The following is a 26,245-nucleotide window of genomic DNA, read 5'->3' as shown; positions in this document are numbered from 1 at the left end:
TCGTGCCCTTGCGGCCGCTGTTCCCGCCCCCTGCGCGTCCGCGGAGCTGCCAGGGTAGTCGCGAGGGGAGGGCGGGCGGAAGGAGGGGGGCGCGGGGGGCGGCGGAGGAGGGTGGAGGCCGCCGGCGTGCCCCCTCCCCCGGGTGCCGGCGGGCGTGCGGGCGCGGCGGCAGAGGCGTGCGGCGGGCGCACTGATAGAACGGCCGCCCGCCCCGACTCCGCTCCGCTCCTACCCGTGCTCGGCTCTCGCTCCGGTCCCGGCTCGGGCCGCGATCCGTACCGCTCCGGTTCCGGCCCGGCGCGCACCTGCCGGGTAAGTGGCGCCCCAGCGAGCCCGCTGCGGCCGCGGCCACCATCGCGGCCACCTCCGCCGCGCTGAGCCCTCCCGGCTTTGTCTGCGTCCTCGCGGCTCCGGCTCCGGTTGCGGCTGCGGACGGCCCGGGCTCGGCACTCGGGCTCGGCGGGCTGCGCGGAGCGGCAGGCGCGGGAGGCTCCGCGCCCAGGCTCGGGGCGCGCCGGCCCAGCTCGTTCGGCGCGAGGGGTGAAACTTCGCCCAAGTTTGGGTCCTGGGGAGAACCTGTTGACGCCGGGAGTGGCCCGGGGTGGAGACTGGGGGCAGGGAACGAAACTGGCCCTGGGAGTTCTCCGTCACAGCCGTCGGGGGCGGCTCCCTGGCCCTCGGACTGGATGGAGCGCGCTGCTTGGGGAAGGGGCGGGTGGACATTCGGGCCACTGAGCAGAAGGTGCCGAGGACGGGGTGGGGGCGGGCCCCGGGAGATCCCCGAGGACGACGTTAGGTTCTTTATAGCCCTTTCCTTGAACATCTCGTCCCAGTGCAGCGAGTGGGAGGTGGGGCTGGGCGGCAGGCGGCTCCAGGGTCCGCATAGGCGCGCCTTTGACCACACCTTCTTCACCCAGTCTCCGCGTTCCTCTCCTCCCCTCCCCCACCTGGCCTTGGCCATAGCGGGTTTCCGGCAAGAAAGGCAAAGGAAAGTGAACGAACGTGCCTTTCATTGAAGGTCCACTAAGTGCCGGGGCCCGTGCCCGGTGCCCTCCTGATTCATATCAGGGGCCTCCCAGCCCTGCGGGCGGGTACGTGTGTGCTGGGAGAGGGGAGGCTTGTTCAAGGCTGTGCCCGAGGGAGGCGATGGCTTCTCTGCGCCCTCCCGTTTCCTCATTCCTGGAGTGGAGGAGGGAGGCCAGCCCTCCTGGCCTTGCCTGTGGGCCCCGTCGGTCCTCGGCGCGCTCTGAGACTGCGCTTGCCTTTCCCGCAGCTGCGGCCCGGGAGCCATGCGGAGGCCTGCAACGGGGCCGGTGGCCCAGCGCGTCCTGTAGGTCGCCGAAGGCTGCGCGACGGCGGTAGCGGCGCCATGGACGCCCCGTACTCGATGACGGCGCACTACGACGAGTTCCAGGAGGTCAGTACGTGAGCCGGTGCGGGCGCGGGAGGCGGGCGAGGGGCCTCGCTGCCCCCCGGCTTCCCGCTAGGCGCTGGGGCGCAGCGCCTGCCAGGGCCCCGGGCCAGGCTGCCGCGCTGGAATCGGCGCGAGGTGTGCCTGCTGTCTGGCCTGGTGTTCGCCGCCGGCCTCTGCGCCATCCTGGCCGCCATGCTGGCGCTCAAGTACCTGGGCCCGGGCGCGACCGGCGGCGGCGGCTCCTGCCCCGAGGGCTGCCCGGAGCGCAAGGCCTTTGCGCGTGCAGCCCGCTTCCTGGCTGCCAACCTGGACGCCAGCATCGACCCGTGCCAGGACTTCTACTCGTTCGCGTGCGGCGGCTGGCTGCGGCGCCATGCCATCCCCGACGACAAGCTCACCTACGGCACCATCGCGGCCATCGGCGAGCAGAACGAGGAGCGCCTGCAGCGCCTGCTGGCGCGGCCGGGGGGCGGGCCGGGCGGCACGGCCCAGCGCAAGGTGCGCGCCTTCTTCCGCTCGTGCCTCGACATGCGCGAGATCGAGCGGCTCGGCCCGCGGCCCATGCTCGAGGTCATCGAGGACTGCGGCGGCTGGGACCTGGGCGGCGCCGCGGAGAGCCCGGGGACCGCCGCGCGCTGGGACCTCAACCGGCTGCTGTACAAGGCGCAGGGCGTATACAGCGCCACCGCGCTCTTCTCGCTCACCGTCAGCCTGGACGACAGGAACTCCTCGCGCTATGTCATCCGAGTGAGTGCGTCCCCCGCAGCGGGGCCCGCCGGCCGCTTGGGACCCGGGGCTCCGCGGCCCGGCATGCAAGGCCCCCCGTGCCCAGGCGGCCGGCGCGGGAGAGGAGGGGACTGGCCAGGCGGGCGCGCGCGGATGGAGCGCGGGAGGAGGGCGCCAGTAATTTCCCTCGAGTAATTGCGGTGTTTAGAGTAATTGCGGTGTTTAGCCGAGCCGCGGGAGCCGCGACTCCAAGCCCTCCGGCAGGCGGAGGGAGGGCTGTGCTGGCGGGGGCGGCAGGCCTGCGGGTGTTGGGTGTTGGGGAATGCGAGCCCCTCCTAGACAGGGAAAGTGAAGGCTAACGGGGAGAAGGATTTGGGGTGGGGTGGAGACGGGAGTCCCCAGCATCTCCAGCGCAAGCTGGTCAGGAATGGGGTTTCCGCCGGGATCTCCGGATGGGGAGAACTCCTAGGGCTCCTAAGACTTGGATGTCTGGGGTGTCCTGTGCTTGGGTTTTGCGTGGGAGTTCAGTCTGTTTGGGGGAGACTGGCATGTTGGCTTGTGATCTCTGACCCCTGTCTTCTCCCCAGATTGACCAGGATGGGCTCACCCTGCCGGAGAGGACCCTGTACCTGGCTCAGGATGAGGAGAGTGAGAAGGTGCTGGGGCGTGGGGTGGGGTTGCAGGGACCGCCTGGTGGCAGGAGGGAGGGGTGGGGGGCTGGCGGTCCGCGCCCTTTGACAAGTCCCCTCCGGCGCTGCAGATCCTGGCGGCCTACCGCGCATTCATGGAGCGCCTGCTCGGGCTGCTGGGCGCTGAGGCCGTGGAGCAGAAGGCGCAGGAGATCCTGCAGCTGGAGCAGCGGCTGGCCAACGTGAGAGGGCAGGCTGGGGGCTGCAGGCCGTGGGGGGAGGGCACACGGGCAGCGCTGGGGCCACTCTGACCTGCACCCCCAGATCACTGTGTCCGAGCATGATGACCTCCGGCGAGACGTCGACTACATGTACCACAAGGTGACGCTGGGACAGCTGCAGAAGATCACCCCCCACGTGAGTGTGGGCCTGGGGGTAGGGTGGGGAGGGGGAAGGAGGGGGCGGAGCGCTGATCCCGGGACCCCTGGGTCACCGCGGGGAGGCCCTCCCGTGGCCATGGACTCTCATGTCCTCCTGTTGCCTCTCCGTGGTCCCCTCTCCATCCGCTGTGGTCCCTTCCCCACCTGCTGCTACTCCCTGCCTTCTTGTCCCCACCCGCGGCCCCACAGCTGCGGTGGAAGTGGCTGCTGGACCAGATCTTCCAGGAGGACTTCTCGGAGGACGAGGAGGTGGTGCTGCTGGCGACGGACTACATGCAGCAGGTGTCCCAGCTCATCCGCTCCACGCCCCACAGGTGTGGTGGCCCACTGCCTGTCCCCTGCACCCCGCCATGGGCCCCCAGCCCCCCCCGCACCCCCATCCTGTCTGCTTTGTGAGCCTTGGATTCCCACCTTCACCCCTGTCCAATAGCCACTCTGGGGGAAGGCAAGTGGGGAGCACTGGAACAGGAGTCCACATCCCTAGGTTCAGATCCTGCTCTGCCTCCGACACTCGGGCTGGGTGGGGCACTGAGCTTCCTGGACTGCAGCTTCTCACCTGGGGCTTCAATGAGTGTGGACGTTGGAAAGGAGAGGGGTGGCCTCCGCTCTGCACACCCGGGGCTGCCCTGGGGAGAGCCTCCCCGGTCTCTGCCCACCTGGAGGCACAGAGGCCACCCAAGGTCAGCCCTGAGGCAGAGGGTCACCCCCAAGTGCCCACTCACCTACCCCAACAGGTCAGGAAATGATGCTGGCCTGTGATGCGTCAGCACCCGGGGCTCTGCTGGGTAGCGGGGAGCATGGCCCCTTCTGACTGCATCCAGAGTCCGCGTACCTGGAATGACCCTTCGTCCCTTCTCTGAAAGGGCTGTGTGGAGCTGCAGGGGTGCAGGGTGGTGGGGTGAGGGGCTACCTGGACCACCCTCCAGCTTCCCCTGGCCCACAGGGTCCTGCACAATTACCTGGTGTGGCGCGTGGTGGTGGTCCTGAGCGAGCACCTGTCACCGCCGTTCCGAGAGGCGCTGCACGAGCTGGCACGCGAGATGGAGGGTGGCGACAAGCCCCAGGAGCTGGCCCGGGTCTGCCTGGGCCAGGCCAACCGCCACTTCGGCATGGCGCTCGGCGCCCTCTTTGTCCACGAGCACTTCTCCGCCGCCAGCAAGGCCAAGGTGAGGCCGCCTGGGCTGTGGGCGGGGTCTGGTGGGCATGGCCCAGGGCCTGGAGGCCTGCGTGGCCTAGTCTAGAGACAGGGAGCCCCATACGTGTCCCCGTAGCCAGGGACACCGGGAGCAGCCTAAGGCTCAGCCTTCTGAAGCTCCAGGCTACTCCCCACCAGGCCTCCTCCCCCAGGAAGCCCACCTGTTCTGCAGCCCCAGGAGGGTACCGCCTGCCAAGCTCCTGCTCAGCCTTCTGTGCCTTGCCCAGTTGGCATGATGTTAGGGATAGACGTGAGCATGACTGGGGCAGCTGGATCCCTTCCGGACTGTGTGCTTATTGTGTGTGTGTTTGTGGGGGGTGGTTCGGGGCCTGGATCTTCCCTTGGTGCCCAGGGCCAAGCCCTGGGCTCAGGAAGTGGGTGCTGAATGGTCAGGGTATCCCCCCCACCATCATCCCATGCCAGGTGCTGGGGGCCCAGAGCTGATGCCTTCTGGATTGACCCCTCACCCTTGACCTGGCAGGTGCAGCAGCTGGTAGAAGACATCAAGTACATCCTGGGCCAGCGCCTAGAGGAACTGGACTGGATGGACTCCCAGACCAAGGCGGCTGCTCGGGCCAAGGTGAGGGGGGCCCTCCTCCCGCTTGTTTGGTGGGTCCACGAATATTTACTGAGTGCCTGCTCTTTGCCCGGCACTGGGGAAAGCAAAAGAGAACAAAAGAGACAAAATGCCTCTCCCGTGGGGCCGTCACCCAGCCTGCCCTCCCCACACCCAGGCTGGTCCCAGAGCTCGCCCACCCCTCGCCCGCAGCTCCAGTACATGATGGTGATGGTCGGCTACCCGGACTTCCTGCTGAAACCCGAGGCCGTGGACAAGGAGTATGAGGTGGGCCCCAGGCCCCTGGCTGAGACCCCGCAGGGACACCCCTCACCCAGACACAGAAGGCACGTGGGCCCTCAGCTGCCTGACCCCGGAGGGTGCGTGGGTGTCGCCCCGGCCCCGGCCTGCCCTGAGGCTGCCCCCCTGCAGTTTGAGGTCCACGAGAAGACCTACTTCAAGAACGTCTTGAACAGCATCCGCTTCAGCATCCAGCTCTCGGTCAAGAAGATCCGGCAGGAGGTGGACAAGTCCACGTGGGTGCCCGGCCTGGGGGGGGGCTCCTTACCAGGCCAGGGGACAGGAGGGGTGAACCAGGAGTGTTCGAGGTGGGGGGGGAGGGACAGGGGGGCCCCCATGATGCCCCTGCAGGAGGGGCTGTGGGCAGGGCCTGCCCAGCGGCCTCCAGGGAGTGGGTAGGGATGTGGGGCCTCCCCGCTGACCCCTCCGGCACCGCTTCCCCCCACAGGTGGCTGTTGCCCCCACAGGCGCTCAATGCCTACTATCTACCCAACAAGAACCAGATGGGTAAGGGCAGGTCCGAGCGAGGGGCGGGCCTGGCGGAGGGGCGGGGGCCGGCCGTACGTACGCTGACACCCGCTACACCCCTGCAGTGTTCCCGGCTGGCATCCTGCAGCCCACGCTGTATGACCCTGACTTCCCGCAGTGAGTACCCCCTGCCACGGGTCACCGCTGGGGTGTGGTGGAGGGCTGGCCCCGGCATGCAGGCCCTGTCCTTGGGGATGGTGGGGGCTGTGCAGATGCCAGAGCCGGGCTGGGGTCCTCAGTCACCTGCTGAGCCCAGGAGTCATGACCCTGCATGCTTGGGACCCCTGTTGTCCACTGTGTCTTTGGTCATCTAGAAGAAAGTGTCAGCTTTTGCTTCTGGATGTCCTGAGTCCCCTTCCCTCCCCTTCACCTTGCCTTTACCTCCTTTAGATATCTCAAAAGTGGGTGACCCCAGTGTTGAAGGAAGCCAGATCCCATGTGGGTGCCTTGGTTTCCCTCTTGATCCTTCCAGCCCCGTCTCCCTCCCCGTGGCTCCAAGCTCTAGTAGATGTTACATCTCCAAGGCAGCTGGACGGGTGTCCTCTCCCATGAGGAGGCTGGGGCGTGGGCGCCCTGTGGGGGGTCTGGTGGGGGCCTCCTGGGTCCTGGGCAGCAGTGTCGGCTCTTGGTGGGGGGAGCGGGGAGGACAGGACCTGACGCGGCTGCCCTGGGCCCAGGTCTCTGAACTACGGGGGCATCGGCACCATCATCGGGCACGAGCTGACCCACGGCTACGACGACTGGGGTGAGGCCGCTGGGGCCCGAGGCGGGGGCGGGAGCACGGACAGGGGGTGCAGGGTGGAGGGGGACGTGCTGGTTGAGGCTCCAGGCCTGCTGCCCCCACTGGCTGGTGGGTCTGGCCGGCCCATGCAGGGCTCTCAGTGCCCCCGGCCGGCCCGCAGGGGGCCAGTACGACCGCGCCGGGAACCTGCTGCACTGGTGGACCGAGGCCTCCTACAGCCGCTTCCTGCGCAAGGCCGAGTGCATCGTGCGCCTCTACGACAACTTCACTGTCTACAACCAGCGGGTGAGCCCCCCGCGCCCGGCGTGCCCCTTGGTCCCTGTGCCCCCTCCCACGGGTCCGTGAGTGGTGTGCATGGACTCCCGCGGTACCTGGGGGGAGAAGGGGTGAAACCCTCCCCGACCATCCCCTGCCAAGCCTGCAGGAGGAGGGAAGGAGGCCCCGGGGCGGGCCGTGCCTGAGCCTCCGGCTCCTCCGCGCTCGCAGGTGAACGGGAAGCACACGCTGGGTGAGAACATCGCGGACATGGGTGGCCTCAAGCTCGCCTACTATGTGAGCTGCCGGGAGAGGCCCCCCGAACCCTCCGGGAGGCCTGGGAGCCGAGGGGGGTCAGCTGAGAAATAGCCTCCCCGGAGCGGGGTCTGCAGAGGAGGGACCCACAGCCCTGCCTTCAGGGAGAGCAGGGAGGGCTGCCTGGAGGGGGCATCCCCTGACTGGAGTAGGGCAGGGAGCACAGCATGGGGAGGGGAGCAGGGAGCAGCGGGGGGGGGGGGGGGGGGGGTTCTCAGCAGAGTGGGAGGGGTCTGGCCGTCATCGGGGTGGGTGGGGGGGCCTGGCCTCCCAGGGAGGGGCTGACTGGGTGGGGCAGGGAGTGGGGGGCTGGGTGCACCGTGCCCAGACCCAGTTCCCGCATGCCCCGCACCCCCCAGGCCTATCAGAAGTGGGTGCGGGAGCATGGCCCCGAGCACCCACTGCACCGGCTCAAGTACACCCACAACCAGCTCTTCTTCATTGCCTTCGCCCAGGTGGGCCGTGGTGGGGAGGCTGGGCTGGGACCCCTGGGTAGGGTGGGAGTCACAGTGGTCAGGCCCAGCCCTGGGTGTCCAGCTGCCTCCCATCAGCGCCCCTCAAATAGTGATGCCCCCGGGTTGGTGCACTGGGGGGGGTGTCTCCAGCTGGGGGTGCCTCCCTGACCCCCCATTTCCCCCCGTCCCCCCTGCCCTGGCCCCCGGGGAACAGAACTGGTGCATCAAGCGGCGGTCGCAGTCCATCTACCTGCAGGTGCTGACCGACAAGCACGCGCCCGAGCACTACAGGTGCCTCCGCACCCCCCACCTGCCTGGGCCTCGGACCCCCTCGCGTCGGGGGTGGGAGTGGGGGCTGGGAGGGGACAGGAGGCAGCCCTGCAGGGGGGCGGGGGTAGCGGCTGCTGCGGCCAACACTGCCTGGCCTCCCCCACTCCCCAGGGTGCTGGGCAGCGTGTCCCAGTTTGAGGAGTTTGGCCGGGCCTTCCACTGCCCCCGGGACTCGCCCATGAACCCACCTCTCAGGTGCTCCGTGTGGTGAGCCCAGCGGCCGCCCCAGCCCCCCGTCCCGCACGAACCGCCTCCCGCTGGCCGCTGGGGCACCCCCACCTCCCCAGCCCCTCCAGGACCCGGCCCCCCGCTGCCCCTCACTTCAGGAGGGGCCTCGGGCAGGGAGGAGGGGTCTCTAGGGGCTCGAGGAGAGACCCTGCGGTGGTGCCGGACCGACGCCCTGGCCGGGCGCATTGTACAGGCCCCGCCCACGCTGTGTTCTTGCTCCTAAACCGGATCAATAAAAGCCACTCTCCAGTCGCCTCCGCCTCTTTAGTGACCCAGGACTGCCCCACTGACCCCAACGCCGATCTCCTCCTGCCATGCTGGCTTGGCTCCTCCCCATCCCGGCTCCTCCCATCCCTCCCCTGTCCCTCCCCTGCCCCCTCCCCTGTCCCTCCCCCGCCCCCTCCCCTGTCGCCTCCCCCGCCCCCTCCCCTGTCCCTCCCCTGTCCCTCCCCTGCCCCCTCCCCTGTCCCTCCCCTGCCCCTTCCCCTGTCCCAGCTTCCCTGGGCTCTTCTGTCTCTCGATCCTTCCCTGTCTGAGCCTCCCCACCAAGGCCCTGCCCAGGGCGTCCTGTCCTGGTTTGGGGGGCACCCTTGGACCAGCCTGGTGTGGGTGTCGGAGTACCACACCCGGCGACCCCCACTTCAGGGTGGTGCTGGGGTTTCTTCCCCCGTGAGAGTACAAGGCGCTGCCCCCACCCTCGCCGCCAGCCGCTTCTACCCTGTCACTCAGCCGGTCGGTGGTCCCGGGCCTGACCCTTGGCCTCTGCTTCTCACCCGAGAAAGGGGAATTGCCCCCCAAGGAGGCGGGGGCCGGCCTGCAGTGGGGGTGCCTGGGTTGAGGAAAAGGGAGCAGCCGGGGCTGGCGCTGGGGCTCCAGGTGTGGCTAGTTGTGCGACAGGGGTACAGATGGACAGGCTGCCTGGGCAGGGCGAGGCTGCTGGACCCCACGCCGTGGGGAGGGTCTGGGGGGGGCACCGTCACTCGGGCAGCTCCACGTGGGTTACTGGGCGTCCGCAATGAGGGGTCTGTTGGGCCGTGGCTTTGCTCTGTGGGGGCTTCACAGGGAAGGGGGACTGGGCGGGACCTCACAGGCGTGGCCAGGCTGGGAAGGGGCTGGGGTGGTACAGAGTCCCCCGAGGGGCAGGGGATGGCGGGGGCAGTGTCAGGCAGCACTGACCTGTCCTGGGGCCCAGGCTTCCCCTCATGGAGCCCTGGCTACCAAGGAGGGGAGCCCCTGGGGTGCAGGGCCCTTTGGAGGTGCTGTGTTCAGGGCCTGCCTGGCTCCCCTTGCAGCCCCTCCCCTGGTCTGGGCACAAGGAGTCCATCCCCCAGGCCCTGGGGTGGAAAAGTGGCATCTCCCGGCCTTGACCCCATGACCCCTGGGCAGGACCTGGCATCCAGGACCCTCTGCACCCAACGCCCCCTCCGATTGGAGCCCCCAGGAATCAGTCCCCAGCCCAGCCCTTCAGCCCTGCCCTGGGCTCCCCGAGGTCCCCGCTCGGGGTCAGGAGGGCCCTGGGGACCCGGGGTGAGCCTCCAGCAGGATTGGCGGGCATCACTGCCTTCCCCGGACATGCCTGGGGCCGAGCCCCTGCCCCTTGGCGTGCGTCCAGCCCCAGGAGGGGCCCTGTTCGTGTCCTTGAGGCTGCCATGCTGCCAGCGTGGGGTCCAGCACCCAGGCATCTCCCAGCCGCGAGGACCCTCTGCTGGCCTGGATGTGACTGATGGGCCCTGAGGCCGTCCGAGACCCTCAGCCCTGATGTAGACCCCTGAACCTGGGGCCACCGTGCTCGTCCCTCCTTTGGGGAGAAACACGGGAGACCCGTAGGCCAGAGGGAGTGTGGAGTCCGGAGTCCTGGTGCTCGGGGGGAGACCACGAAGGCTGGCTGGAGGGAGCGCGGGGGACACTGGGTCACCCCTGGGTCCCAAACTGCCCTTCCAGGCAGACCCTAAGAGTGTCAGCCCGTCAGGCGGACAGAGCCACAAGATACCCGCTAACAGGTGAGGAAGCTGAGGGGGGCACGTGTCCCCCGCAGGCCACACCAGGTGCTCGTGCCGGCTGATGATCTCGGCCTGCGATCTTGGGGTGTCCTGCCACACTCGGCGTCATCTCTTGGAGTGTCTTTAAATGGTACGTGGAGCCCAGGCGTGGCCATCTCTCCATCGAGCACTGGGATGAGCTGACGGGTTCTGCTGGTGGCGTCTGCGTCAACCCGGCCCTGCTGCCCGCCCGGCCTCGGCTTCCCTGTGTCGTTGGGGTCCTGGGCTCAGCTGCAAAGGCCCTCCCGGGGTGATGTGGTGATTTGGGGTGGGAGGGGGGTGCTGCCGGGCTGGCTCCCCCTTCCCGAGAGCCGGCTTGCCCACTCAGCTGGTGTCCTGGGAACGCAGCTCACTGGGATGACAGAAAGCAGCCTTCAGCTAAGCGTTTAATAGCCTGGAAATAAAGACACCGGGGGCTGGTTTGCAGCCGCCTGGGGCTTGCAGGTGTCCCTCTGGGCACCCGCCCCCTCTTCTCGGCGGTGTCCAGGCCTTGAGCCCAGGGGCTATGCTGGGTGGCCTTGGCAAGTGACTCACCCTCTCTGGGCCCAGGAGCCTTTATTTGCAGACCAGGGATGGTGAGGCTGGGGCAGGAGGGGGTGGGCAGTACCCAAAGCTGGCGTTGCCACTGGGCTGAGATTGCTGCCAGCGCCCCCGCTCCCACCCCGGGGACTCCCTGCTGCCTCAGCAGTTCTCTTCCATCCTTGTTGCCAGCCAGAGGGTCCTAGTGGGCCCGGCTTGGGAGTTCTCAGGGTCACCGATGCTGGGGCTCCCCTCGGGCCTCGGCCACCAGGTGGTGTCGGCTCTGTATAGATTCGGGAAGGATTTGGGGCCAGATGGAGAGGTGGGCTTGTGCCCAAGCTTCCCCTCAGAGGGGACCTGTGAAGGTGGGGGCTGGGGATCTGGGGCACCCAGGAAGGGCTGCTGGGGTTTGCGTGCCCTGAGCAGCCGTGAGCCCCAGGCCTTTCTAACTGGTTCAGCCAGAGCCCACATCTAAATTTCTGCCACCCCTTGGTTGTTTCTAGGCTGACCCAGCTGCCCAGCACCTTGGGGGCCCCAGTGCCCCCACCTTGTGAGGTACCCTAAACGTGATACTTTCAAGTGGCTTGAGCCCCCATTCCGAATATGTTGGGAAGCTCAGGGCCCTCCACACACAAATACCTCTGGGGATAGATCTTCGGGGGGCTTGGGTTTCTCCTCTTTCCCCCTGTAGGTGGGCTGGTCCTTTCCACCACTCTCTCACGCTGAGCAGCACCCCGAGTCCTTCCCTCTCCGCAGTACTACCCCCCGCCAAGACTGGGTAGAACCACAGGTGCTACTGAAGGACTGGGGGTGCCACAGGTCACGACTCCCAGCCACTGCCATCTGCTGGTTACTGTCTCCTTCTCTTCTCCCCCCACTTCTGGGCACCCTCTTTTTAGTAAAAAGCACAATTTTCACCTTCCCCGCAGCTCCAGGCATGTCCGGGGCTGAGGACTGTCTGTGCCCCTCAAGGTGTCCACCGGGAGCCCCGTGCGCCCATCGAGGGGGGCTTCCCCGGCAGGTCCCCACAGCCTCCAGCGTGGCGCGGGGAGAGCTGTGCGTTTGCAGGATGCCGTCCCCCACCCCTTAGAAGGCAGGGGGACCACGGTACCTTTATGATAAATAGTGTTTCCCCTTCCTGCCCCCATCCCGTCCTCTCTACCCCCGACCGTGAAGAGCTCCTTGGGGCCACCAGGGCCCTTGGCTTTGGGGTCAGCAGACTGCCTTCCCGGTTCGAGGCCATCGCATGGCAGTTGTTCCACATCAGGGTCACCCTTAGGAGCATTTTTTAAGGAAAAATACAGGCCACCCCTCACACAGTAAGTAATTCCTTCGCACACCCTTAGAAGGTTCAGAACCATAAGAAAATTGCAAAGGAAGCCCGGGCACTAGCACCTCATTTATCGTTGTGCTTTGGGGACTGTGCACGTGTGCAGCACAGAAGTCAGTGGGCCCCCCGCAGCCCTGGGCCCCTGCCTCCTCTAGCTTTCTACTGGCATCGCCCCCACCCCCTGGGGCTCACCCCTAATGCTGCTGGGTGTGTGTGGGGCTCCCACTTCCCACGCCCACCCCCTTCCCTTTGGGGAATCCTGTAGCTGGGCCCTGGCCAGGCCGTTTCTGCAGAGCCCCTGGGACCTGCACCCTGGAGACTGCTCCCACAAACGCATCCCAACGGGGTCAGGGCAGAGGCCCCCCACTCCTCTACATATGGTCTAAGAGGGGTTGCAGGCTCCTGTCCCTGCAGACACTCCCCCCTCCCGGCCAAAGGGCCCCCTGTCTTCCGCTGTCCCTGTGACTTGGGGTCCGGCTCATCTCTGGGGGCTCCTCACCTGCCTGGGTGTGAGTTCTCGGCTCTCTCTGGTTTTCAGCCACCTTTGGGGCCCTATCCACGTGTTCCACTGGCCGTGGGGCCACACCCCCTAGGTCCGGCTGTTTCCCACACCCCCCTCTTCCCTCTTCCCTCTGCTGCCCTCAGAGTGTGCCTCGTTTTACCCATGTCCCTGGCTGAGAGTCACGAGCTCTGTCACCCACGTTGATCCCCCTCCACCCCCCACTGTTGCAGGGTTGGGGGGCTGGCGGGTGCCCTGCGGGCCGGGCCGTTCTCCACGTGATGAGCTCATCGGGTCAGAGGGCAGCAGGAGACCTCTTGGCTGCCCGACCTCAGCGGACTCCGGGATCCAGGGTCCTTCTGGCAGTGCAGCTCAGGGCTGATTCATGGGCTGGCAGGCGACTCCGGACCCCAGGCCGCCCCACGTGCTGCCGCCAAGCTGCACCGCTCCTCATCACACTTTGCATAAACGACAATAATCATAAAACCTCCCCCTTCCTGCGGGACCAGCCCGTGCAGGGGCTGCTGGTGGGATCTGCCTGGAGACGTCTGAGCGGTGGGTCCTTCGTGTTCTTTTCCCCTCACCTCAGGAGCCCCTGCTGGGGTGGGGTGGGCAGGGAGGGGATCCCCACTGTGCCTGCGTTCACACACCTCCTCGTTAGGGGTGACAGTGGCCCCCCGTTTGGGAGAGGGGAGCAGCGATGTCCTCCCCGAGGGGCAGCTTGGAGGCTGGCCCGGTTCCTGGGCCCGTGCCGATGTGTCAGAGCAGGCGAGTGCCCCTGGCAAGGTCACGCCAAGGGCAGCGGCCTGCTGTCCTGCCTCGGCTGTGTGTGCGGGTGGCAAAGGCACGGGCTCTGTTCAGCTGTGGGAAGTGGGCCCCGGGGCCACCTGTGATTAAAGGGGCCGTTTAAAATACTGCACAGTGTCGCACGGGCCTCCGGAGGGGCCCCAGGCAGGGCCTGGGAAGGCAGCCAGGCGGGGAGACCTGTTTCCAGAACCAGTGGGAAGAAGTGGGTATCGTTAGCCCCAAGGTCAGGACAAGAGCACCCGGCATCTCATCTGAGCCCCGAGAGTCACCAGGCGTTGAACCACTTCCGGGTCTGACTGGGCCCAGCTGTGTCCCCTCCAGGCCTCTGCCGGGGATCTGAGCTCTGCAGGGGGTGACGCCCCCACAGTCACAGTCGTCACTTGGCCTGGGTCCTACCCAGGGCCGCAGCACATCTGGTCTCCCACCCGGGTCTCGGAGGCTTTCCTGGGGGCTGGCACGTGCACTGGGCTCTCCCCACGCATTGTCTCGCTGCCCTGCCTTGCCACAGCCCTGGTGGCTGGGGGACCCCTAAGACGGAGACAGGCGCGGCTCGTATTTAACATCTAGTTCCACGCTGATGCCTTCGCCAGGCCGGCCACCCCCGGTGGTTCCCAGGCGTCCTAGGGGAAGAGAACGGAGGTGCCGTGGGCAAGGAGGTGACACAGAAGCCCCCCTCCCGGTTTGCTCACTTTCGGTGGATTGCCACGTAATAGAGTTTAGTGCAAGTCTGGCTAAGTGGATTTGTGGATTACATTATCCAGTGTTAACCAAATGAGTCCTCCAGAATGGTCAAGTGGCTCACAAAAGATTCCTATAAAGAAACTGCAAATAATACTAATACCCCATGCCCAGGTGGGGATCAGAACTAGCAGTGTTGCCACATCCTCACTCCTGTGACTGATTCGTGGTCTTTATACAGATCTGACAAGGCGCTGGCCACCGACCCCTTAAAAAAAGCCGCATTCAAAGGGTGCTCCACACCCCCCATCGCTATTCGTGAAACCTGCCCCGAGTGCGCTACGCTGGGAGACGCAGCCAAAAACAGAAAATATCATGATTGGCAAGACTTTTAAAAATGAAGCTTTGAGAACATGAAGACAAATGTCTGCTGTTTTTTTTATTTTCTTGGTGATGTTTAAAGTTATGTGCTGCTTCCCCCAGCATTTCCTGATATTTCCCTAGACAGAGATAAATATTTGGAAAGCTCTTTTAAAGTTTCTTGCTTAACAGCTTAAGACAAAAAAAAACACCTTCCAGCAAGCAAACATTTACTCTTTCTGCTGCAGTAAAAATGGCAGAAACAATGAACAGAAAATGATCTGTCGACAAACCAAAGGCATTTCTTTGTCAGTATATGCTGCTGGGAATGTAGGGAAAGCACTGCTGGCGATCGGGAGAAATGAGTGTCTGTGCAAATTGCCCAGTGTGGGAGGCTTGTTGTACCATTGGCTGAAAGTACAGGTGTCCCGCACACACCTCAGCTTCAGGTGTCTGCTGGATTGTTCCAATAATGAGATACACAGACCACTGTGTGTGTGTGTGAGAGAGAGAGAGAGAGACTAAAGAAGGCCAGAATAGAGAAGATGTATTTCCAACAGTAAATGCCTTGTTTAATAAAAACAAGGTCACATGGGGAAAATGGTGTAAGTGTAACCATTGATGGAATAGCTACTCGGAAAGAAATTTTTTTAATTAAAGGATTCTGGGTAAGGATAAGGGTGCAGAGGTAGCAACACCTGCAAAACTCACTCCTTGACTTGTCCACAGTCGAATCACTGCAGGGAAGAAATGGATGTGTCAAGGGCTCACAAAGAGCAATGGGAGGCCATCAGGGGGGTTACATTTTATACAACTACGGCCGTCCTAGTACAGAATCTTTATGATACTTGGTAATGGGATTAGCAGTGACTGAAAACTTTCCACGTGACGCAGAACAAGTCATCTTTATGGCAATGTACTATAAACTCTCATCATGAGTTTCTGTCCCTATCTCCCTCTTTCCCTTCCTAGCACCCCCCCAGGCTCCTCTTTCCTCTACAGACCACTGTGCTGACATTTTCCAAGGGGAAAAGAGCTGTCAGTCATAGGCACCCAGTAAAACGCTTGAAAAAATAAGTGCACCTACACATCGATGGTCAGCCGATTTTTGACAAGGATGCCAAGTCCACGTGATGGGGAAAGAAGAGCCTCTTCAACAAACGGTGCTGGGAAAACTGGTCGTCCATATGCAAAAGAATGAAGGAGCCCTACCTCACACCATATACAAAAATTAACTTAAAATGGATCAAAGATCTAAATATAAGAGCTAAAACCATAAAACTCTTAGAAGAAAACACAGGGGAAAACCTTTGGGACCCTGTATTAGGCAATTTGTTGATCTTGGATATGACCCCAAAAGCAGAGCAACCAAAGAAAAAATAGATAAATTGGACTTCATCAAAATTAAGAATTTTTGCACACCAAAGGACATTATCAAGAGATTGAAAAGACAACTAACAGAATGGGAGAAAATATTTGGAAATCATATATCCAGTAAGGGTTTAATATGTAGAATATGTACAGAATTCCTGAAACTCAACAAAAAGACAAACAATCCAATTTAAAAATGGGCAAGACTTCAAGACATTTTTCCAAAGAAGATATGCAAGCAGCCAATCAGCACTTGAAAAGATACTCAAAATTGTTAGCCATTAGGGAAATGCAACTCAAAACCACAGTGAGCTACCACTTCACACCCACAAGAATAGCTATTATTAAGAGGAAAAAAAATGGGAAATAACAACTGCTGGGGAAGATGTGGAGAAATGGGAATCTTTGTACATTGCTGGTGGGAATGTAAAATGATACAATCGCTGCAGAAGTTTGGTGGTTCTTCAGAAAGTTAAAACACAGAATTCCCATATGACCCAGCAATTTCGAAGAATTGAAAACAGAGAAACGAACAGATACTTGCACACCCATGTTCACAGCAGCATTTTCACGATAGCTGAAAAGTTGAAGCAACCCAAGTGTCCACTGACAGATGAAGAGATAAACAAAATGTGGTCTATCCATATAATCGAATAGTATTCAGCCATAAAAAGTGAAGTTCTGATACATGCAACATGTTGAGTGAAATAAGCCAGGCACAAAAGGACAAATGCATGATTTTACTTATATGACAGACCTAGAATAAGCAAATTCACAGACAGAAAGTAGACTAGAGGTAACCAGGGGCTGGGGGTGGGTGGGCAGGGAGTCGATTGCTTTATGGGTGCAGAGCTTTTGTTTGGGGTGATGAAAAAGTTTTGGTCATGGATGGTGGTGAGGGTTGCACACTGTGAACTAATCTCACTGAATTGTACACGTGAAAGTGGTTAAAATGGAAACTTTTGTATGTATGTTACCACAATAAACATTAAAAACAAGTAACTGCACTTTCCCTGCATCAGCTCCTTCAAGGTAAAGATGTCCTTTTAATAAAAAAAAGAGACAATAACTGCTTTTGAATGAAAACCCATGCTAAGGAGAGAGCAATTTTGCAAACAGATGTCCGGAAACGTTTTCACTGATATGTGATTTTGTGGCCCAAAATTTGAGCATTGAAACAATATAACTCCTCATATTGACACATTTAAAACTAGGAAGCAAAAACTATCCAATGTTTTCATTATGTACATATAATTCACATACCAAAAAATTCACCCTTTTAAATGTGTAATACTGTAGGTTTTAGCATATTTACAAGATAGTGCAACTATCACCACTACCTAACTCCGGAATAATCTGATTTAAAAGCTTTCAAATGTAGAGTTTCTTTGGGTTTGGAACCTATTCACAAAACATAAACACCTTTCCATGGGTTTGCAAGACCAACTGATAACAGTGAAGACAGAATTTTACTAGCTGGATTTTAACAAAAGCCTTTGCATAATTGGGGGATGGGATTTAAGGGCGAGTCAGATGATTTAGTAAACCCAGCTAGGGATGCCCTCTTCTGTTTAGCTCCCATGTTTCTGTGACACCACTGAAAGTAAGAATTGAAATAAACTGCCTGTAAGCCAGGCCTTCAAATCGATATTTTACAGCATTAGATCAAGATTTTAGTAAATAAGATTTAGTAAATAGCCTACCAATATTTCTGGTGAGAGCAAAATATTTGTACCTTTGCAAATGTATACATAAATTTGTGATTTTGTAAAATTCGTTGAAAACTGTGGTTTATCACCTTAACCTAATCCTTCTAAATGTTTCCTTTGGGGCATGTTAGATATTCAGTAAGTATAGACATATTGGCTTGAAGGCTCCAGAATATTTTCTGGATGGAGGTGTGGCCAGAGATGTTTAGAGTCTGAACCTCTCTCTTGTCTCCCAGTCTTGCTTCCAGCCAACACCCCCACCACACCCCCAGAAAAGATCCGTTTCTCCACAGCAGTGATATTTTCCAAAAGTCAGGTCATGTCAAAGCCTTCCAATCACACACATTCTGGAGAGGTCCAAACCCCTCGCCGATCTGCTCCCAGGGCCTTGGCACTGACCCTGCCCAGGGGGTCTCCCCCAGGCTCAGGTACAGAAGCACCCCCACTTTGCTCCTGCTCAACTGTCCTCAGGTGGCCCCTTCTCACACACGCACTCAGGTGATTTTTCTTCCTAGAACTTATCGATACCTGTCATTACATTGTATGACAGTTTGCTTGTTGTTTTGTCTCTCCCAGGAGGGCAAGGAATCTGCTTTGTTCAGATCTGTGCCCAGCCCCCAGACGACCTCGGGGAGGAGGACCAGGGGCTGCTCTTGGATTTCCCAGCCTGGGAGGACCCTGGGGGCTGGCTCTGTGAGTGACTGGGGGCAGGCTGCAGAGGCACCCTTGCACCTCAACCCGAAGCTGAGCCAGCCAGGGGCAGTGGTGGCACCAGGGCCAGGCCTCCAGCCCAGCCTGGGAGTGAGCAGCCATCAGGTCACTGTGATGCTGGACGGGGAAAGTAGGCCAGGGAGTGGCCATGAGAGGGTGTGATGACCTCATTGGGTGAAGGCAGAGCTGAGAAGGGCGGGCAAGGGGGCGAGGACGGGGGTTGGCCAGGTGGGGTTGGTGAGGCTCTCAAAGGGTGGCAAGTGGATGAGGACAAAATGTGGTTGGGGTTGACGCTGGTGTCGCCTGCCCCAGCTGCCTGGTAGTGGTGACCCCCACTTTCTGGCTGGAGAGGAGCCTCCCGTCTGCAGTGGCCAGGAGGGGGGGTGTGCAGCACCATCAAAGTTTGGACTGGGGGGGCCTCCAGGATGGAGGGCACATGTAGGCGGCTCCTCACCTACACCCCACCCGGGAAGGGCATCTCTTGTGCTGGAGGGCAGGAGAAGAGGCCAAATGCTGGCACAGGTAGGAGGGAGGCTGGAGGACACTGTCCAACGCACCCCCTGCCCCCTCCACAACCAGCCCTGGGTCCTACTACATCCCCTTCCGCCCGCACCAGCGAAACTGCGTGACTCTGGGCAAGTGTCACAGGGCTGCTGGGCCCCCTCCCCTCTGAGACCGTGAGGGGGTGGCCGTGGACTTCATGCCCAGTCCCATCCTGGGGACCACAGCCCCCCCCCCCCCCCCGGCCTTTTCAGTCAGCACGGCCCTGCCCACGGTCGCAGGGGTGGTGGGAACTGCAGGGTCCGAAGCCAAGGAAGGGGCGGGCCGGGGACAGCCGGAAAGGGACCTGGTCCTCGGCAGGGGTAGTGAGGGGGCCAGGAGAGTGGGGGTCCGAGCCCCCTCCGCGGCAGGGCTGCAGGGGCTGCCTTGGTAGGGGGCAGGGAACCCGGGCACCGCCCAGAGGACCGCCGGTGTCGAAGAAAAGCCGCAAGAAATTGTCAAGAAAGTCACGCGCTCTGCCTCAGGGACGCCGGCCCGCAGTCCGCCCCGTCGGGGAGGCGCCCGCGGCCTGCGGCTCCTTTATTGCCTGGGCCCCGGGGGAGGGGATAGGGACGGGGACCCCGGGCGTGGTGGCCCGGGAGGTGGTAGCTCGAGGCGAGGGTCTGCGGGGCGCCCGGGCCGGGTGGGGGCGCTCAGCGCGGGGCGGCGGCCGCCAGCAGCAGCGCCAGCAGCGGCGCCCCCAGCAGCAGCGGCGCCGGGGGCGCGGCCCGGTGGGCGGCGTCGGTCGGGGCCAGGCCGCAGGCCTCGTAGGGCTCCAGGCAGGCGGCGAAGGCCATGACGTGCGCCACGAAGGTCTGCTCCTGCACGCCGCGCACCAGGTGCGCCTGCGGGCCGCGCGCGAACACCGCCACGTCCTCGCCGCCGTGGGTCTCGGACCCCAGGGGCACGGCCGCCTGCTGCTGGTACTCGGCGTCCTCTGAGCGGGAGGCGGGGTCAGGGCGAGCGGGGGTGGGGGCCTGGGGCTCCCTCCCCCCACCGGGACCCCCACCCCCCCAGGCCGCCCCCTGCCGTCCTCACCGCTCTGGCTGTCATTGACGTCGGCCCGGCTGCCGCCGCTGAGCGCAAAGCCGGGGCCGTTGCCGTAGAGGATGGAGGTGTAGGCCTTGTTGTCCAAGGCCTTGCTGGGGGCCAGCCCTGCGGGAGGTGGGGTGCACCTGGTGACCCCGCCTCTCCCGAGGGCCACGGGCCAGGCTTCTTGCCCTTACAAGGCCCATAGGAGGCTGGTGCCATGAAGATGCCCATTTGACAGACGGGGAAACTGAGACACAGCGATTTCTGCCATAGCGTTTAGGAGACAGCCCCCGCCCCTCTCCCCGGGCCTACCGAAGATGGAGCTCCCCCTCAACGTGTAGCCACCGAAGGAGAAGACGTGGGAGTGGTCCGCGGTGACCAGGGTCAGCGTGTCCTTCTCGCTGGTGAGCTGGCCTGTCATCTCGATGGTGGAGTCGAACATGATGGCCTCCGTCAGGGCCAGGTGGGCCGTGCTGTCGTGGTGGCCGTGGTCGATACGGCCCCCTGCGGGAAGGCCGGCCGCAGGGAGCTGTGTGATGCCTGGCCCTGGCCCCCCTCCTCTGCTCAGCCCGGACCACCCACCCACTCACCCTCCACGAAGAGGTAGAAGCCGCGGGGGTTCCTGCTCAGCAGGCGCAGGGCCACATCTGTCATCTCCATCAGGGAAGGGTCCTCAGTGACATTTCGTTGTATGTCATATTTGGTGTCTCCCGGCTCAAAGAGGCCTGTGGGCAAAGGGGGCTGAGGGTGGCCAGCAGGCCTGGAGCAGGAGGTGGGGGCACGGACGGGGGGTGCCCACTGGTTAGAGGCACCTGGGGCAGACTGGCCGTGGGAAGGAGAGGGCTGTGGGGTGCAGGTCTTACCCATGAGGTGCGTCACTGAGGGGTCCTGGGAGGCCTGAATGAGTGCCTCGCGGTTCCACACGTAGCGGGCACCCTGGCGGGAAAAGAGCCGGCCTCAGGCCTCAGCCCCTAGTCCCACGACCCGCAGCCTCTGATCCAGCCCGGTGGGGCCCCCGCCCCCGCCCCCGCCCCGCCATCTCCTCACCTTGTTCTTCGCCAGCCACTCCTGCACCAGATTCCGTCCATCCAGCCTCTTTCCACTCTGCTCATCATCGCTTGGGTATTCAGGGTCGGGGGTCCCCTTGGGGAACATGTACTTGCGGCCCCCACCCAGGATCACCTGGGGACACAGGACCGGGGCAGGTGGGCCTGGGGCCTGGCTGGCCCTGGACCCCGTCTCAGACAGCCCCTGGCTCCACCTGCCTGCCTGTTCTAGGCTGCACCCTCTACATCCAGCCCCCAGAGACCCTGCCAGGCCCCAGCCCACCCCCTCTGCCCCCCTTTCCCGCCTGGGATCCGCACGTCAATGTCCACGTTGGAGATGAGTTGCACCGCGATGTCCTGGCAGCTCTCGTTGAGCGCGGCGGTGGGCATGTCAGCGTCTGAGTACCAGTTTCGGTTTGCCACGTGTGCATAAGTGCCAGCCGGGGAGGCGTGCTGCACCCGCGTGGTGGTCACCAGGCCCACAGACTTCCCTGGGCGGCGGTGAGGGGGCAGAGGTCAGGGGTGACAGTTCTCAGGCCAGCCCCCATCCTGCGGCCCGGGCTCCCCAGTCCACCTGCTTTCTTGGCCCGGCTCATCACGGAGGTGACCTCGTTGCCGTGCGTCGTATTGCACTGGCCCACGCGGGCGGCCGCACTCAGGCCTATGGTCTGGTAGTTGCCCTTGACCCCGCACAGGTAGGCCGTGGCTGTGCCTGCACTGTCTGGTACCTGCCTGTCCACGTTGTAGGTCTGGGGACGGAGATGCCCTCGGCTCAGCCCCGGGGCCCGTCCTCGCCCCCTCTCCCCTGTCCTGGCCCTGGCCCCCAGCCCTTACTTTGGACAGGGCCAGGTACGGGAACTGGTCCATGGCCAGGGGCGTCTCAGGCCCCAGCTTGTTGTTCAGCTGCCCCTTTAGGATCCGAGCGGCCGTCACCGTGGGCACCCCCATGCCTGAAAGAGCAGAGCCCCATCAGGCCAGGGCCCCTAGCACCCTTGGGCGGCAGGTCTTGGGTGCTCAGGCGGTTGGACAGTCCTTGTGCACTCACCATCCCCCAGGAAGAGGATGAGGTTCTTGGCGGCTGTCTGGATGGGCTGCAGACTCTTGGCGGCGTCCAGGGCAGCAGCTGCCTGTCGGTTCCAGAAGGCTGGGTCCTCCTCCTCCACTGGCCAAGGGGAGAGTGGGGGCCCCGGTCAGCCTTGGAGGGCCCTGGGGCAGGGTGGTGATGGAGTGGGGGGTGCCTGGTTACCTGGGATGACTCCGAGCGCCTGGTGCAGCTTCAGGCCCAGCAGCAGCAGCACCCAGGGTGCCGGCATGTCTGCGGTGCAGGGCCACGAGGAGTCTGAGAGGACTTTGTTCTTGGCTGTAAAAGACTCCTTGGCCCTCTCAACGCCCTGGGCGGCCCCTCTGACCCTGCCCCGGGTGTGGCCCGGACGGCCTGGGGCAGGGGTCCTGAAGGAAGGCGGGGCCCTCCCCCAGCAGGGCTCAGCTGCCCCCAGGGGCGGGTGGGGCGTGGCGGGAGGGTCCAGGTGCTTCGGGGGGAGGACACTTCCCATGTGCACCTCATTTGTTCAGCATTTCCTGAGAGCCAGGCTCTGAAGGGAGCTGGGCTGCAGAGCACAGCCTGGGCCCAAGGGTTTGACCTCCGGACGCCCTGAGCCAGGGGATGTGGGGAAGGGGCATGCAGGTGGGCTCGTCACCAGGCCTGGCCCGGGCAGGTGGGGCGGAGGCTGGGCGGGAGGGTGCGCTGGGTCCCGTTTCCAGAGCAGAGGGTGGGGCAGTGGGTGGCAACAGAGTGATGTGAGCATGTGTGTCCGAAGGGCCTGGTGGGGTCAGGGCACAGTGCCCTGGCCAGCCTGGCACGGGCTGGGTCTTTAAGGGTGGCTGGAGGCTTGGGCACAGGCCGACCCCTGCCCCTGTAGGCAGGTAGACAGAGCCAACACCCCACAAGTGCAGCTTCAGTAAGTTGCTCATGACCCAGGGCGAACTCCCAGGCCGCCCAGGATCTTGCTGCCCAGCCTCCTTCCCTGCCGTGCCCTCAGGCTGCAAAAATATCACCTCCTCTGGGAAGTCTTCCCTGCCACCAACAGCTACTAGACTCCAGCGATTGTCTTGCTGTACTAGGGAAATTAAGGTTAGGGGAAACTAACTTCTGGGCAGGCTCTTAATTAATTAATTGGTTCTATTTACCAGACCATAGATTAGAAGTTCAGAACTCCAAGATCAACTCTCAGTCAAGAAAGAATGCCTTTTCAGGGCAGTCTCTTCCTTTTTTTTTTTTAATTGGGATTTTTATTGAGATAACTGTAGGTTCACAGGCAGTTTTGGGAAATAATATACAGATCCCTTGTGTCATTTTGCATTAACACCACCAAGGATCAAGATTACTGAACAGGTCCAGATGAGCCGGTCAGAACCAACTGGACCCACCCACCCCCGCACCCCCTGAGGGGCTTTCTGTCCACATCAGCCTCCTAAATCTGGGCCCAGGGGAGGGACGGAGGCCGAGGCAGGGCTCTGAGGGGGAAGGGCCTGGGCAAGCTGCTGGGTGGAGCTGCAGGGCAGGGGGAGCCTCAGGGGCAAAGGGCTAGATGGGGCAAGGTCAAACCCAAGTGTCAGGTTCCCTTGGAAGAGGAGCCAGAAGTCAGGCTGGAAATGTGGATTCCAGCAGGGTTGGGTAGGAGAGAAGTCAGGATTCAGTTCCCATTGGCAAGCTGCAGGACTGGCGCCAGGCTGACAGAGGTGGTGGTGTCGGAGGAGGAGGCGGGGCTGAGGACAAGAGGCAGGTCAGACCGGCTCTGGCAGAGAAATGAGGGCGACTGTGGCTTGAGGGCATTTTACATCACTTTTTGCCCTCTGACCTGCAAGATCTGCCCTCTCCTTGGTCCTTCCAAGGAGACAGGTGTCTGCCTTCCTTGCTGGCTCCCTCCTTGTCGTGCCCCTCAGAGCAGCTGCTGCTCAAAGCCCCTCTTCTGTGGTGGTCTTGTCATTCGCCTGCCAGCGACACCCGGTCTGCCTCTGCTGGGCTCCCCTCTGCTCCTCTCGATGGGTCCTGCACACAAGATGGCATCAAAAGGCCAATAAGCCTGTGCAGAGGTGTCCAGCCAGTGCAAATGAAGGTGAGAAGTTCCAGCCGCGGTGAGCACCGGGGAGGAGACAGAGCTCAAACCGAGATGTGCCTGATGATGTAGCGACTCGACCCTTGGGTCCATGTCTTCAGGAAACAGTGGCACGTGTGCCCAGGATATATGGACTGACACGTTCAAAACAGCATCCTTTAAATAGCCAACCAGTGGAAAGAGCCCAAATGTTCACCAACAGGAGAAAGGATAAAAGGGGTGGGATATTCGTAAATGGAATACCACACAGCAAGGAAGGCGAGAGGACTTGTCACACGCAACAGCTTAAGTGAGTCTCACAAACAATATGTTGAATGGAAGATGCAAATCACAAAGGAAAACAGTATTTTTTCATTTACAGGAAGTTCAAAGAACAGGTAAAACTAAATGATATTGGTGATAAAACCACAAAGAAAAAAATGGTTATAAGAAAATCCAGGGTTTCCCTTTGGTGGGGAAGGGAGGGGCGGGTTGTGATGGGCAGGCCCGGGTGGGCACTGGGCACCTTCTCTTCCTTGGAAAGGGTGGTGGCAACCTCCGCGTTCACGTCCATGACTAGTCTTTAAACCACACCTTCAGGCAGTAGTCCAAATGGATGAGAGATCTCAGAAAGAAAGAAACCAGCTCGAAGTTTGATCAAGATTAGAAGCATCTGTTCCTGCTACTTCTCCCATTTTCGCCTCAGCCAGCATTTGACAAAATGTGGGCTCCCCATATTTTCAAAGGGCAGCACTCCAGATTCGGTGGAATGGGGTTGGAATCTAGACAAGACATTAAATAACACTGAACTTCAAACTGAGAACGTTCTTGCCTTTTTGACTCCATTTCAACCCGTCTGAAAATGTCAAGGAGAGCTTCTCGGTTTGGTTCTGGGATGTCTTTCCCACCACCCGCAGGGGGCCGTTTCCCTTTTAACGGAGGAGGGCAGGCTGCAGGCTCAGAGCGCTGGCAGGCAATGGGATCTAAGGAGAATTTACTAACACGGCTCTTCTGTTTGTATGAAATTTACAGTTATCTTCTGTTTGGGGCAAGTGGCAGTACCCTTCTGTTCCCAGTAGACAAGTTTCCTTTTAAAATAAATTCAAGGGTAAAGTGAGCTTATTTAAAGAAAAACATTAAGTAATAGTGGAGGCAGTATGTGGCTGTGACAAAAAATCATTAAGGTGATACATAAATAGCTGAGATTTGAGAAACATTGATTTACAATAAATAAACTTCGGAGCCAGCGGCCTGGGCTCAGATTGGCTCTCCACCACTTCCTGCGTATTCTTGGGTCCTTCGCCTCTCGGAGCCCTAATTCCCTCGGCTGCGCCACGTCCCAGGGCTGCTGGAGGGCCTGGCGGCTTAACCGCTGGCACTGCAGTGTGCACAGAGCCGGGCGCCTGGTCAGGGCAAGAGGGAGAGGGGAGAGGGAAGGGGGGAGAGGAGGGGAGGAGAGGGGAACCTTAATCTTTGAAAAAAAAAAAAGATGAGTCTTGTACATTGTTGTACATTGCTGCAAATGGATTTGACGGTGTCTGGAAAATGTTACATAAAGTGACTCATTCCCCGAAAACAAATAAATGTATTTAAATTCCTAATTAAGGGCCTCCCTCTGGCACATTTCACCTACCAGGAAAGAACATCATTCTCTTTCCACAGGCACTGGGGATGGGGACAGGGAAGGGGACTGTTCCACTGCCAAGGCAGGAGACCCCCCCTAACTGCCTACCCTATATAGTTTCTGCGGAGAGCTCTCAACTGGCCACACGGGGGTGCAGCAGTGGGCAGGGGCGGAAGGGGTGCTTGGCCAGGCAGGGTCCTCAGCCCCCGGCTGGCTGGTACCTGTCGTCCTGGTGGCCATGGCAGGGGCCTGGCCTCCCCTGTCCCCCCGCCTGGGCTCCAAGTCACCCTCGCGAGGGTGATGCCTGAGAAGCGACTCGGACATCAACTATTAATGTGGGCAAGTGAAGCCTGTGAGAAAGTCAGGGACTCCTGTAACTGCAGCCACAAATTTAAGTCTGCTTATGTATTGTAAGAATCAGGAAGACAATTTTATTCCAAATAGCACCTCAGTTAGTTTAAAAACCTATTAAGGTGAAATATGTTAAAGGCAAGTTGTTGTTACACATTATATTTTGCACTTCAACATCTGATGCTTTTTCAATATTTGGCTGTTTTCCAGAATTGAGCTATGTCCAATTTATGAACATTAGAGAACACAACACAGTTCATGAACTTGGTTGAGTAAAACAACTTTTAAAGTAAAATAAATTATTTAAATGAATCCCCCATATGGCTTTCTACATATTAAAAATCAAACCCATAGAATGACAGAGAAAATTGGGAGATTATTTTATGAAAAGGTTTTAAATTCATAACCTAAACTCAGTTAT

General features: G+C 61.0%; 2 protein-coding genes across 2 annotated transcripts; one reads left to right on the top strand and one right to left on the bottom strand.

Moving 5' to 3' along the window:
• Positions 1 to 181: 181 nt before the first annotated feature.
• Positions 182 to 8,365, top strand: ECEL1 (endothelin converting enzyme like 1). Its single transcript, XM_037849431.1, has 19 exons — positions 182 to 312; positions 1,274 to 2,161; positions 2,728 to 2,796; positions 2,901 to 3,011; positions 3,094 to 3,186; positions 3,399 to 3,523; positions 3,694 to 3,889; positions 4,153 to 4,375; positions 4,886 to 4,984; positions 5,139 to 5,248; positions 5,393 to 5,496; positions 5,709 to 5,767; positions 5,854 to 5,905; positions 6,466 to 6,533; positions 6,691 to 6,815; positions 7,017 to 7,082; positions 7,460 to 7,555; positions 7,770 to 7,846; positions 7,997 to 8,365. The coding sequence occupies exons 2-19, from the start codon at positions 1,607 to 1,609 to the stop codon at positions 8,094 to 8,096; spliced, it is 2,328 nt and encodes a 775-aa protein (XP_037705359.1). The 5' UTR covers positions 182 to 312; positions 1,274 to 1,606; the 3' UTR covers positions 8,097 to 8,365.
• A 10,964-nt stretch (positions 8,366 to 19,329) lies between these two features.
• ALPI (alkaline phosphatase, intestinal) lies at positions 19,330 to 22,067 on the bottom strand. The gene is made up of 11 exons (XM_037848683.1): positions 22,001 to 22,067; positions 21,800 to 21,916; positions 21,589 to 21,704; positions 21,329 to 21,503; positions 21,073 to 21,245; positions 20,756 to 20,890; positions 20,572 to 20,644; positions 20,299 to 20,433; positions 20,021 to 20,212; positions 19,715 to 19,831; positions 19,330 to 19,613 (listed from the first exon to the last, which is right to left on the bottom strand). The coding sequence occupies exons 1-11, from the start codon at positions 22,065 to 22,067 to the stop codon at positions 19,330 to 19,332; spliced, it is 1,584 nt and encodes a 527-aa protein (XP_037704611.1).
• Between the last annotated feature and the right edge of the window lie 4,178 nt (positions 22,068 to 26,245).

The sequence above is a fragment of the Choloepus didactylus genome, chromosome 9 (assembly GCF_015220235.1).
Source record: "Choloepus didactylus isolate mChoDid1 chromosome 9, mChoDid1.pri, whole genome shotgun sequence".
NCBI classification, from domain to species: domain Eukaryota; kingdom Metazoa; phylum Chordata; class Mammalia; order Pilosa; family Megalonychidae; genus Choloepus; species Choloepus didactylus.
Note: the sequence above shows the minus strand (reverse complement) of the source record. Positions and strands in the feature narration are given on the sequence as shown.

What these genes read in the sequence shown, in the direction of transcription:
- ALPI (XM_037848683.1), bottom strand. Translation starts at nt 22,067, where the DNA reads ATGCCGGCACCCTGGGTGCTGCTGCTGCTGGGCCTGAAGCTGCACCAG. An exon ending in CATCCTCTTCCTGGGGGATG is followed by an intron (nt 21,705 to 21,799) that starts GTGAGTGCACAA and finishes CTGCTCTTTCAG; the next exon opens with GCATGGGGGTGCCCACGGTG. An exon ending in CGTCAATGACAGCCAGAGCG is followed by an intron (nt 19,614 to 19,714) that starts GTGAGGACGGCA and finishes CCTCCCGCTCAG; the next exon opens with AGGACGCCGAGTACCAGCAG.
- ECEL1 (XM_037849431.1), top strand. Translation starts at nt 1,607, where the DNA reads ATGCTGGCGCTCAAGTACCTGGGCCCGGGCGCGACCGGCGGCGGCGGC. An exon ending in TGGAGCAGCGGCTGGCCAAC is followed by an intron (nt 3,012 to 3,093) that starts GTGAGAGGGCAG and finishes CTGCACCCCCAG; the next exon opens with ATCACTGTGTCCGAGCATGA. An exon ending in TCTTCATTGCCTTCGCCCAG is followed by an intron (nt 7,556 to 7,769) that starts GTGGGCCGTGGT and finishes CCCGGGGAACAG; the next exon opens with AACTGGTGCATCAAGCGGCG.